Raw genomic sequence first — 14,422 nt, forward strand, 5'->3', positions numbered from 1 at the left:
CTTCCTGTATAAAGACAATACCCCTTATCCTTGAAAGTCTCAGGAAAGTGATACTGTAAAAAGCCTTTATTAAATTTTGGTAGAACATAGCATACAGATGAACTTATTAAGGGTCTTGCTTGCCCACACTTCAAAAAACGAGAGGAATGAGGCAGAACTTCCCTTCTGTGAAAACTCCCCTGATTCTTTGCAACTAAATCATATTCACCAGGTGCTGGTATGCCCTTAACTTCCTACTCAGCCTTACAGTACCAATATCCATCCAGCTTACAAGTTTGTACTTCCTGGGTTTCTTGGAACATTTTTTTTTTATTTTGCCCCTGAGATTTCTATAGTGACTTATCATCAGTCACTCCCAACAATTTGCTATTGCTCATTTAATCTGTTTTGTTCTAGAAGCTCTTCTACAGTCACTGTAATTTGTGAGAGAGTCTGCTTTAGCTCATCCATAAGAAAGGTTTTACAATGCGACTCCCTCTACTTACCTTCACAGCAATAAGCAAAATAGCATGAATTTACCTCCCCCCTGCAACAACCTGAGCCTTGTGGTTGCTGAGTACCCTCAGCCCTCCGACTGCTTGTTACTCCTGTCGCACATGAAAAATTATACTTTTGTTTAACAGCATTTTGTGGAGCTTTGAGTAAATGAATCCAACTCACCACCTATTTCTAGGTACTTTATGCCTATTTCTATCTGCTGAAGTTTATGATCCTTTCATTTCATAGTGAAAACTTCAGCTTTTAAGAGGATAGTTTCTCATTTTCATGGCCTTTAATATTTTGCTGTTCAGATATGCACTCTCTTCCCTTCAGCCTTACTCAGTTGCATGCACTGGCATTAGTATTTATTGTTCTCCACTCCACTTGTAAGGGTGTAAATTCTTTAGGATTCCCATTTTAGCTTGAAAAGTTCATTAATGAGAGCAACAACTGGCTTGAGTCAATGCTGCTTGAGATCCACTGCAGTCTTATATTTAGGAACTCCTAGGCTGTTCAGATTATTCCTAAAATAAAATTATGAAACACAAGCATAAAGGAGTATTTTCATTGCTTCTGTTGGTGGAAACAATAAACAACGGACTGACCTTATTACTAGAAAGAGTGAAAAGCTAAAGCTTGTAATGTTAAATCTTTGAAATATCAGGAAATCCTGAAGTTTCATATAAAACTTCAGGCAGTCTTCTTACACTACAATATATCTGTATTTTAGATAGCAGAAATCTAACCAAGACTATAATAACCTATACTGCAACATTAAATCACACAAAGAATTATCAGATGTGCAAACATAGAACCCTGCAACATTATACTAAAAATAATACTAATACTATACTTTTATTCTTAGAATTAGCTGATGGAATATCTTTTGCCTATATATTTAATTAAGTCTTTCAGCAACCTTTTTCTTTCCATCCCTTCCAGTTAGCCTGCCTTAGAAGCAAAGAGAAAAACTAACTGGCTGATCTAAATTCCAGATGTAACTTAAGCATCACTCTCTTTACTGGCACAATTAATGTCATTACCAATTAATCATTCATTCAAATATTGGGTTTTGAGACATAAGTAACCTTTAAAAAGTTGTTGTATTGAAGAAAAGTAGTGTGTATATATAAGCCTAAGTGCAACACATAATTAAGGGACTTGTACCTAAGACGCAGTGTAGTTACATTGAAGAGTGCAGGGAAATCTGCTTATATGTTTAAACGTGCTCCCACTCGCACATGCACTAACCCACACCCTCCACATGTTTACAGGTATTTTCAGTCTTAAAAAACACTGGACAGCCAGAGAATTTCACACTAGAAATATGCACTAAGACAAACTGCTGTCAGAACATACAGAACATGCCATCTGCAATATGAAAGAAGCCAATGGCAAAATATTGGCACTGTCCCTCATAAAGCAAGGAGCCCTCAGTAGCCTCTCAATGTGTTTGATACCAGCCTGCAGGGCAGAGAGAACAGAACTGTCTGCTTCAGCATCAGGTTATGCACTTACATAATCTTGTGAATTAGAGGTAGTAAACTGTAAAATACAGATTAAATTTGCAGACTGTGACATGCTTCACCAAAATTATATGTGTATAATAAGGAACATTTTTTTCATAGTTTCAGGTAAATTTTGGAGTAAAGTATATGAGCAAATAAATTATTTTCTGAAATCTTCTTTGAAGATCTTTTCTTTGAAACAGTCTTTGAATAACTGACTGAGATCATGTGTACATAAAGCAATACACAGACAGCTTTTGTGTTTAAGAAGTATTTTCTATATAAAAGGAAATACGGGTAAAGACAAATCCTAGGGTGGTTCTTTTTGCAAATATGAGAATATTTAAGATTAAAGAAGTGGTGTGGGCAAGTCACATGTTTACTGCTACTAAAATAGGCAGCTTAAAAATACTACTATCTACCCCACTAAGATAATCAGGCTACGGTTATTTTCAATTTGGTTCAGCATATGTACTGAAATAATGTGGCATCTCTTATAGATTTACAGACTACATTCTACTCTTTTTCCAATAACTCAATTGAAGCTTTCCTTTCTTCAATGTAATTAAAAACAAAATATAAGTAGCTGTTATTCCCAGTTTTAGACTAGGCAATTATTTCATTAGAGAATCATGCAATCATTTAGGTCGGAAAAGACTTCCAACATCACCAAGTCCAACCTTTGACTCATGACCACCCTGTAAACCTAAACCATACCACTAAATGGCACATCTGGTGGTTTCTTAAATACTTCTAGGAATGGTGATTTCACCACCTCCCTGGACAGTCCACTCCAATGCTTGACAACCCTTTCTGTGAAGAAATTCTTGCTAATGTCCAACTTGAATTTTCCCTGGTGTCACTTGAGGCAGTTTCCTCTCATACCCAGGAGAAGAGGCTGACCCCCACCTGGATACAGCCTCCTTCCAGGAGTTGTAGAGAGTGATAAGATCCCCCAAAGACCCCTTTTTCCAGGCTAAATACCCCCAGCTCCCTCAGCTGTCCCTCACAGGACTCATGTTCAGACCCTTCACCAGCTTCACTGCCCTTCTCTGGACTTGTTCCAGCACCTCAGTGTCCTTCTTATATTGAGGGGCCCAGAAGTGGACACAGCACTCAAGGTGCCACCTCACCAGTGCTGAGTACAGGTGCCCTGCTCCCACTGGCCACACTGATGCTGATACAAGCCAGGATGCCATTGGCTTCATGATTAAGACAGAATCATTAAAATAATTGTTAATTCTATTCCAATCTCATAACATACAGCTTAAGCAAAGCTTGAAAAATTTCAGTGAAGTCCTACTAAATGCATTCCAGTGAAGTCCTACTAAATGCATTCCTGTGACGTAAAATTTCAGCAAGAAGTAACTCCTGCTACTAAAGAACATTCACTGCATGCAAAAATTCTGACAAAACACATCAGTTAATAGTTTTCTTTGAAAAAATTATCTGAAAGAAATTATTAATGTTGCAGTAAAATAAACAAGATCACACATTTTGCTTTTTCTAAGCATTAGCTTAACATGCTGGAAGATTATTGTTTTCTGTGGGAATTGTATCATTGTCTCATTTTCTCCGTAATCACTGCCAGGATGCAACAGCAAACCAATTTGATGTTTAAACAGCTGAGAATTTTGTTTGTTTGCATGCTAGCTCTTTACAGATCTCTTTAGATATTAATAAATAAAAGTTGAAATTTCATTAAGAACCTATTTCATCCATCAAGACACTATAGGTTTTTTTCACATCAAATCTTTCTTTTGACTTTACAACCAATTTCAGCTAAGGATAACAATTTCCTCTTTAGAAATACGTGATATTTCAAGTAACTTTTTTATAACCAACAAAACATCGGATCAAATTTGAGTTGTGCATGGCAAATGAAGAAAATGAAGCAAATAATGATAACCCTTCTCAAATTGAAAACAAACAGTACTCATCTTCCTGGCACTACTGAACAAATTTCCACTAACACATGTTTCAAGGCATCACTCAAAACACTGCTCTGGGTTTAAGACCATTTCACAATGTAATCAGGCCCCACCAAAACTGAAAGCTGCAGTAACTTTAAGCCACAGCCATACCCGTGTGCATGCACTCATGTGAAAGTATCGCACACACTAAATTGCACTGAGGCCGTGAGAACATGCAACTTAGTAATGTGCAATATCTCCACCAGAGCAAGCAGAATGGGAGCTTCAGGGAAGAAGGGTATGGTGCATTCAGGAAGAGAACGACATGCTGCTCAGGGAAAGGAAAATGGTTCAGGCAAAGGTGTGCATGCTACTACTTGGAAATCTGTGATTTAGAGAATTACTGCTTCATCCGTTCAGGACAGAAACAAAACAAAAATAAAAATCCACACAAGAGCACCCCCTCCCTATTTGAGGGGTAAAGAATTTAATTTTCCTACTTAAGTAGTAAAGTAGGTGACTCATGAACCAACTTTATTTTACAGAACCCTTCTGAACAAAGCAAATCTCATACTGTTATGTGAGGTTCCCCTGAACCGTCAAAATACTACATTATTTATTATAGTTACAATGAAAAAATTCACTAACTACTGAGAATTAAAATTACCTAAATACAGTAAACTCATCCAAGTGGTTCTCATGACTTTCTAAAGCAAGTCATCTTCCTAAACCTGACAGAGTGGTGTCAAAAGATTTCCTGCAACTCAACCTACTCTGGCATAATCCTTCTGCCACAGCTGTCAGGCCCCTCTCTGTTTCCCTTTCTTTGTTCCTATGGCTGACTTTAAGTGGTTTCAGTGTAAGAAAATAATGTATTTACTATATTCACAGGGAACTAACCAGCATTGTCAGTCAAGGCAAACTCTCACACATGATGAAATATTACCTTTGTAATTCATCACATTTTTGTCCTGATACCCACTTATGCAATAAGGGAAACAGGGAAAAAAAAAAAAAAACAACAACAAAAAGGAAAAAAAGGAAATTTAAAAAAAAGAAAAAAAAAAAGAAGAAAAAAAAAGAAAGAACTGTGGAGGGATGAAATGCAAAGGACAGATGAAGAATATATTAAGAATTAAAAAAGAGTGATGAAATGTGGCCACACCAAGAAAGTTAGAATCAGACTGAGAAAGACCTGAGATTGCAAACCAAAGAAAAAGGAAAACAGATACACCACCTGGGCTTGAAGGACTAAAACTACTAGAGAACAGAAGCTCTTTTACTGCTGAGGCACTAGCAGTATTTGGGATGATAATAACTTTCCTAAATTTTTATTTCCCACCTCATTTACAGGCAATGGCACATGAAGCTCCAGCATGGAATTTTGAATTAGTTGGTGGAATTTAAAGAGAACCTTCATACATCAGTCAGAAATCCCTGTGGTCACACATGCCATTGGTAGTAATCTTACTCCCAGATTTTTTACTGTGTTTTTGGAAGTCATCACACAACTACTGACCTGTCCTCTTCCCTGTAGATTAAATGCTGCCTTCCACAGATGCAAACAATGAGGAGACACAAATGCAATATATGACAACAAAGCATGCACAAGTGTTTAGTCTAAAATCAGAGGAGCATTTTCATGATGAAAGTTACTCAAAATTGGGAAAACTGGTTTGTGACCGATTTGCAAATCTGTGTTTGTTCCATAGTCCGAACACTGCCAGTTCCCATCTGGAGGGCTGCTTGGAGGCAGGCAGCACTGCCTGTGAGAACTGAGAAAACTCAGTAAAGGCAAGTATCTGGAGTAAAGGCAAATGCCCAGCTTACAGTCACATTCACAACACAGGAAAAGACAAAACTAGTAGCAGATCATTCCTTAGATTGCCATTTGCCTTCCAGTCCCAAGGGAGACCTAGAAAAGAGTTTTTTGTTGACCATCAAGGGTTGCATGGCCCCTTCCTTCCCACTGCCCCCCATGAAAAGGTGCCATCTCTTCAGCACTGAGGCCTGAAGGACTGGAGAGAGGAGGGTCTTCCTTCCATCAAACTGCTGCCTTCCCCACGTGGCAAGGGACATTCCCATCAGCTGTCCTGCCTTCTACAGATGGGAAGGGACACCCATAACCACGCAGAAGGTGATCTCCGACCATCACCCAAGCCCTCACTCCAGACCATCACCAGCATCACCCATCACTGCCCTGAGTCACACTACCACCAGCAGCATCTCCAGAGCTGGAATTTGGCCCGCTTGAGCACACAGCAGAGCTCCTACAGCCAGCCCCTTCTACTGCCCATGCTCACCCAGATGCTTACTGTGGGAGGCCCCTGATCCTCCTTTGAGGACAGTCACCTCCTCAAAGCAAGACTTATGCTTTCCCCAGCACAACTTGTCCTTGGTGAAGCTATGCTGGCTGGTGCCTCCAAGCGATCTCCTCTCTTTCACGGCTCTGCCTTTGTACCACTAGGTTTGTGAAACAAGCTCTTGGAGCAGGCATAGCATGATGCTCTTGTCAAATCCCTGCTTGATCCCACCACCTGATACATACTTCTGGCATTTTGCTTCTCTGGCATCCTGGATGAATAGATTTCCTATCAAAGGCCAGAATGGCAATTCATCCCATGGTTTGCAGCAGGCAGCTCTTGGATTACACTCAGCTTCTCCAAAACTCCTATAGTGTCACCACAGCTGCATCTATTTTTTCCCACTACTCAAGTTCAGATTCATAATCTGTGGTATTTTGACAGAAACAGTGAGATTCAACACTTGGCTCAAAGCAGCCTGGAAAGCTGCTCTTACCCCTATACAGCTCATAAATCTATTTGTGTGAACAGAGAACTGTCATTGTATTTGCAAACTCCCCATCAAAGGAGTTACAAAAGTATTTATAAAATTTATAGCTATTTATAGTCCATAAAATAAAAAACACAACACAGTTTTGATGAGACAAACTGAAATGGGAAAAGGTCTTTGTTTAAGAGCTTGCTGGGAAACATATTTAAATTAAGGGATTTATTGAGCTACAGAAACGAGTTGCCAATTGCCCTCCTCTTCTGTCTCCCTTACTCTTTTTCTCTGAAATAAGCAGCAAAGCACACAAGGGAACAGACTTCCTCAATTACATCCAGGTTTCCTAGTGCTTTTCACAAACACATTTTAAGTAAAAGACCACAGAAGTGACTGGCAACATGGAGGATGATAATTCTTACGTCATTTGGTTTATGAGCAACAGAGAGATTAGGTCTATCTCTCACCAGAAGGATCTCTGCCTTCTTGACAGGACTAGATGCTGTCCTCGCTTTGTGCATTTGATATGTCCTGGTGAAGAGTGGTGGGAGCTGGAACACCACTGGTGACTTTTGAGATTTATGAACCAAATCTTTTTGGTCAACTTGAAAGCATGGATATTTTGAGAGTGAATTCATGTTGTGTAGTGCTGTCATAGTCTAATGGTGAAAGCAGCTACAGATGTTTCATTATTTGATAATTCGTAACACAACTGGAGCCTCTTCCATCCTATCACCAAGCACTAATATCCATTTTGCATGCCATTTGTGGATGAGGTGAAGAAGCCATTTTTAGGTTCCTACCTCTGCTGCAACTCATCTCCAAAAAGAAAGAATAGTTGCTACTTTGGGACAAAAGAAAGGGTTTGAAGTAGCAATTGTTTTTCATATGGCAACAGACTAGGCACACATAAATTCATGAGAAATTGTTACTACACTTGCCATATTTACATACTGAAGATCACAGTAAGTTTTGAGTGGAATGCAAGCTAACTGAGAATCATTAGGATAAATCCCTAGGTACAACTGAGAAGTGAGAAACTTCTGAAAATCTCAGATCAATCCTAAGAATTCAAATAAGGCACCAAGTACAGGCTACTCCAATCAAATATGAGTGACTGATTCAGGCTACCTTAGTGAATACACAGACCAAGGTCCTTTGTGTATGACAAGCTGCTTCCCATTCTACATTGTCCAGATTCTCCAGACACTGGCTTTTTCTCACCATATTTGCAGTTACTGATGCATGCTGGCTCTTTCCTACTCATTTTCCTGTGGCTTCTCTAAAATGATTTTCTTTCTTTCCTCCACTCCAATTCTGAGAAATACTTTGGGTCATCTGTGTCACATACCTGTAAACTTATAAAGGCATTCAATACAATCCTCCTCACATAGTATCCATGCCCAGATAAAACATTTTCCACACTGTTCCCCTCTACCCTGGGCTAAAGAAAACAATTTGTGGGACTAGTATCAGTTTCTAAATCCACTCACACTATTCAGAAAAGATAGAACTGAGATACTAACCATGTGATCAATGAAAACTCAATAGCAGTCGCTCAAGAGAAAGGCTATTAACTTTTTGGCAGAATTCCAAATCTATTGCTTTTTACCTGAATTGCCCCTTCATTTCAAATGACTACAGCAGTTAGCATTCTTGTTCAAGATCCTACACAACACAATATGAACTTGCCATTGTTAAAATGGCAAACATTTAGCAATGAGCTTGGAAAACGACTTTAATACCTCTCCAGTTTAAAGCCTCCTCATGTAGTGTATGTATGCACAAGATGACACAGAAAGCAGTGGTGTAAGAGGCAATGGCTGTACAGAATTCAGCATGAAGTCTGTTCACTTTGCCCAGATCATCAACTTTTTTGAAAAAGTACACTATGACTTAAACACCTTATTTAAAATCCGGTTTATTACATTACCAGCATGTTAGTGTTTCAAGCTGCTAACAGGTGAAAGATGATGATTTATTTCATCTGCAATGAATTTTATTGCACCACCCCAAAAATAGCTTTATTGTGAAATCTTTGTGAACCATATTGAAAAACATTTTAAAAATCTTCCTTTAATTACTGAAATAGTTTATAGCCAACACACAAAAATGGTGACTAAGCATGAAACACTGTGGATGCAGTTTGTAGGTGCAGCACTGTAGTGTTCCAAGTGTGATAAGGAGAGTGCTCCCCTGGTGTTCCCTTTGATGTAATTTGGTTTATGGAGATCATGAACTAGATTTCTTTCAGGTGAAACTGAACTGGAAAATATTCTCCAGAAGTGTATCTAATACATTCCAGGTACAAATGAGTACTTATTCTATAATAGTAGACAAAATACTTCAAACTAAATAATTCTGAAATATGTACAGCACTGATGTCAGGTCCTCTATTTCAACTTTTGCTGTATGCATCTGCTCCTACTGAGCTGCACCAGCTGTTACTGCCAATGCAACTGCAAACACTGCTTCCTGATGAGTTAGGGATGTCATGGGTGTAGCAGTTTTACAAAGCATTACTATTCATGACAGCACAGACCTCTGAAAAATTTTAGCCAAGTCCAATCAAATTAAAAATCAAAGGGGAAAAAAAATCATCAATGCTAGGTTCTTAAATCACTTTTGCAATTCATCTTTGAAACACAAACTGTTGCAATTGTTAATTATTTGCAGTTGAACATCAAATTTAAAGAAGAAATTTAAACAGACGGCAAGAAATCAGAAATATACCTTATTGCTTCCTCCACAGATTGGCCAACTATATTTGAGGAGGGACCTGGCTGAGACAAAGGTGTCAGGCTTATCACCCATTTTACTGGCTTGTAATATTCATCACTGGAGCTTAACAGGTAGAACAGTGTGGTCAGAAAAATCACCTGCAAAACAAATTGAACTTTTAAATTACAAAGTAATACATACTTTCCAGAATTAGAGTACACAGCTATGCTTCAGATATTGACTTTTACTGAAAAGGAACAAGATGCTATTCCACAAGCCTGGATTTAGAAAAACAGAGCTGAAAGAATTATTTTTCTCCCCTGCTTCCCAAAAAGGAGCAGGGGACATTTACAGCTAGACATTATAAAACTTCTGCCTCTGTTCAGCTTCTTTCCAAAGTCACATCTAGACCAAACAACTAGAATGCTGATAAACATTATAGTTGTGGGGCTCTTTGGTTCTTTTTCAGCATGTTTAACAGATCAAAAAATTGCTGAATAGTTGCATCTATTCTCAAAACAAGCAAACAAAACTGCCAAATAAATTTGGGCTATCTCAAGAGTCATTATGCAGCTGGGTATCAGATATGAAATACACAAAAATTCACAACCATAAATTTTATGTTAATCTGGCAATCCTAAATGAATATTCCTCCTGTGAGTTTGATGATGAGTCTCAGCAGAAGTGATAGAAGTTTCACTGTTTCAGTTAAAAGACAAAAAAATTATAATCAGATTGGATTAACTTCCTCTATGTTGCAGTCAACTATGTTTCTCTTATCTTCCTGTTAGTGGGCTCAGCAACTTCTCGGGTAAGAATGAATCACAGAACTGCATCCATCTTGAAACAGAATACCTCAAACAAGAAAAATCCATTCTGTATGCTCCAAACAAACTATGGCTTATATTTGCTTCATGTACACAACTCAGATATTTTTTCTTTCTTCCCAAGACTAGAAAGAATTCTTTCACTTTCCTTGTTTCCAACCTACTTGTATTCTAGAATAAACCACATCTTAATCTTTTTTTTATGAGCCAAACAGCCTGATCTCTATAAGTCTCTTACTTTCAAACATTTCATCCAGTTTACAGACACCTCATGCTCTTTTCCTTCACTCCCTCTGAAGATGCTCAGAAAACAAAATGCAAACAGCATTGCAATATTTCATTAGCACTCTCAAAATGACATCTGTCTCTGTTCCTAATTTCTTTATACTTGGTAAAATCCTACTACCATTTTCCTCTTACTCTGTCCTCCCAGACTTAAAACTTGAAAGTCACATTCAAATATTAACCTCTAATGACCGTGTCCAAATTGCCATATATTGGTTTAGGCTATATTCCATCTCCCCAGGTGTTTAGCTTCTGCCTTGGGAGATAAGCCAATCTAGCTAATAAAACAAGTCATTATATCAGCAGATTTTAATAGCGTGCTGTTAACATTAATTTTGAGCTTAAAAAAATAATAACAATAATTAAGCCTTGCTTTAATGAGAGATAGTCTAGTGCCAGTAGCAGTATCAGCTAGGTTTTGCTACCACTTTAAGTAAGAGAATCTTAAACCACATTTTAACATCCTCTGTAATTCTAAGATTATGGCTATATTTTTTCCTTCATGGACTCTGCCATTTCTAAGCTACTGTATTTCCTGCTTTCAGTAGAAAATTCTATACTGAAGCAGGCACTCAGATGATGTTGTGTCTTCCTTCCACTGAGCAGATCTTTCTGCACATGCAGTTTTCAACACAGAGAGCAGCATCTTGCTCTAAGTACAATAAGTATAATATCTGCTTATCCACTGTTCTTCCCCAGTGTTTACAGAAGAAACTTGCTTTCTTAAGGAGAGACAAGATAGACATACCCACCTGAAGGGTGAAAGCCAAAGCAATGGCTAGGAATGAACAGCAGTGGAATAAAACAGCATTAAGCTGAACTACAAGACAGGAAAACTTACAAACCCTACTCAATTTCTGCTAAAAGAAGATGGATGTGACCACAGCATCACACAAAATTAACTCTGGAATTTTGGAGTATCTGCCTTTTAGGAAATTAATGTATTTCCTTTAGCACAATAGATGTAGAAATGCAAAAAGAACCTGTAGTCACAGAATATAGTAATATATTATCAAATGGCTTGCTGACTCTTCCAACAAGTGGAATAACCTCAATACTACATTCAGCAGCAAAAGATATGTACTGTCTTAGAGCAACTAGAGGCTAAAAGACCTCTTTTACAGGATATCTGAGATACCTAAATTGTTTCCTAAGCAACAACTCAAGATCCTGCCAATGACTATGAGAAAGAATTTACCAAAGACAAAACAGTATGACCTTTCCATAGTTAAACAATTGATGGATTACTACTTCATGCTGTAGAATTTGTCCTGTAGCTGAAAACATTAAATACTCAAAGTTGAGGAGGGATAGACTGAATTCAATGAGAAAACTCTGGGTAAACACTCTCTACCAAAATGATAATTCAGCATTTCCACAGGCATCAAGAAACACACAACCTAATTGCTTGTGCATCAGGTCCATTGATTCAGTAAATATTTTTGCATCTGCTTTTCATACTCAATTTTCTGCTGAAAAGCTTCAGGGTTTTTGTTTGTGGGACGTTTTTTCCTTGTTTTGGGTTTTCTGGTTGTTTGTTTAGTTGTGTGTTTAACAGCATTCAAAAACTGTGCATGCCTTGCAGGACTGTAGATGCCCATCAGCCAAATGGAGCTTTTTCTCTTCCAATCTTTGTAACAGAATATGAGCAGAGTGAGTGAGTGCACATGAGTATACATATGTGCATAACTATACTTTCACACAAAGGCATATACATACATCCATGTGCACATGTGTGCAGACAGGAACTTGTATTCAGAAATGAAATGAAAGTGACACTTCTGTAATTAAATACCAGTTTTCAAAAGTTTGTTTAAGATCTGAACACAGTCTTACTGGATCATGGATGGATGTGCTACAGAGATTTACATTCCTACTTTATTTTTTGATGGAAGATGTATTTTTCAAAATGGAGCTTTTCAACAAAGTGTCCATTATTTCCATGCTTTAAAGAAGAAATTTTTAAAGCTAAAATAAAATTCAGTATTTTAGTTTCTATTCAGGATGACTCAAACTGGACTGAAATGTAATCAGTAGAAAAGCTAGCCACTTTGAGCATTATCTTGTTGGAAAATTTAAGTTAGCTTGTGTCACCCCAAACTAGTAAAAACTTTTCTGTAGTAACTAGGAAAAATGAAAAAGAAAAGAGCACAGTTCAAGCATCTAATCTTTAAAAGAATTCCAACACTGCAAGATCCCAACTACCTCTGCTAAACCAGCTGACTGTACAAGTGCCCCAGCAAGAGGCAGGATTCTGCTGGCAGACAAAAGTCAGGATCATGCATCACAGAAACAGCATGCAATGAACCTGATAAAAGTCATTAGGCATCTAAAGATAAATTTTGTATCTGAGCCTGAGTACCTTGAAATCACTGGCAATTAGTTCCCAAGCTTGCAAATTTTGTATGCTAACTTTTTAGACACAGTTTTAAATGTGCCATCTTGGGTGAAGTTGTGGACTAAAGAAGAAATAAAATGCTTTCATGTAATCTTTTTTTACAGAAGATGACTAGAGAACAAAATTGGCGATTTCCCTGCAAAAATGTTTCCATCTCCTGAAAGCAATGGCTTGTATAGGGATATGCTTATGCAGACATGCTGTAAGATTTCAGTAGTTATGTAGGATATTACAAGCTAGAGCTTAGTACCTTCAAGGCCTTAAACAAGAATTTTCCACTAACAGAATGACAGGAAGACTTACTACCTCCTAATCTTGCCCTCCATCTAGAATGCCCCCAAAACAGATAGCAAATTTACAAAATCTTACAGAATTTTGGTGTTACATAAGTTTAGAAGATGTTTTCAATGCTTTAGGTTTGAGTTGTCACTGTTACAATATGTGCAATTAGGTTAATTCAGTAAAATGGACCACGTAAATCAATGACACACTACTTACCACTGAAAGCACAAAATTGAGAAGGGCTGTCCCACTGTGGAAGAGGATTGTCACTAAAGCTGTAACTGTAGTAAACAAAAGGCTCACATTGCGACTCATCACTATCCACAGAGACTCCAGGATCTGAAAAAGGAGGGAAAAGACAGATTTAGACATTGGATACTACTAGCATGGCCTGAGAATTACTTGTTGAGTGATTCATCTCCATCAAGCTAAACAAAGATGACTTTAAAAAAAAAAAAATCAACTTCCCTCACTCCTATATTACAGCAGGTTCTATCAAGTGAAAACGTCCACTTTACCAAAGCTAGCTCATTATAAGGTATGTGTAGCTACTATATTATATGTATATATTATATATATGTATATTATCTATGTAGCTGATTATAAGGTTTTGGAATTCTTCTCTCAGTATTCAAAATTATTTCATTATGCAAAACTGCAAAAAAACCTAGATGTGGTGATACTTGTTTACTGTGATTAACATTCCTGCCAAGCAGATCTTGTCTTGGGAGAAAATATTCACCTTTTTAAAAGCAGAAATGTTAAGACACAAAGAACAAGGAGTAACATCACAAGGTAGAAATAAATCTGACACTCCCAATCAAATAATAAAATTACTACTTCAATAAATTTGTTGTTAAAGTGTTTCATGGTAATGAAATACATGGTTTTAGTAATATTTGCAGAGAAATGCAAAAGTTGTGATTTTGAGTAAGGCTCCATCAGTTAGTCAAGTAATTATTGAAAACTATTAGTCTTGGTTTAATAAATAGCAACGAGACCAAATTAAAACAAAACCAATCAATCAACACACCCTAAAACAAAAAACCCTTCCTCAGTAGAGCAGACAAAGGAGTGTAAGCCATGTGATCACCTCTCCTTTAGAAGTGAGTGAATCATATTAAACATAATTTATTAAGCATGAACTTGAGAGGGAGTAAGTGCTGGGGGAAATGACAGGGAATTACAACACAGAGAGACCTACCTAGTTCATGCTTCCTA

The 14,422-nt window shown here is 37.6% G+C and overlaps 1 protein-coding gene across 1 annotated transcript in view; it reads right to left on the minus strand.

Annotated features, from left to right (window-relative positions):
* The window catches only part of TMEM245 (transmembrane protein 245), a 76,232-nt gene that overhangs the window by 17,215 nt on the left and 44,595 nt on the right, over window positions 1-14,422 (minus strand). Inside the window, exons 13-14 of the mRNA XM_053980266.1 lie at window positions 13,418-13,540; window positions 9,422-9,567 (exon numbers count right to left, since the gene is read on the minus strand). Of these exons, the coding sequence (XP_053836241.1) occupies window positions 9,422-9,567; window positions 13,418-13,540 (269 nt within the window). The remainder of the gene's footprint in view (window positions 1-9,421; window positions 9,568-13,417; window positions 13,541-14,422) is intronic.

The sequence above is a fragment of the Vidua macroura genome, chromosome 1 (assembly GCF_024509145.1).
Source record: "Vidua macroura isolate BioBank_ID:100142 chromosome 1, ASM2450914v1, whole genome shotgun sequence".
In the NCBI taxonomy this organism is placed as follows: domain Eukaryota; kingdom Metazoa; phylum Chordata; class Aves; order Passeriformes; family Viduidae; genus Vidua; species Vidua macroura.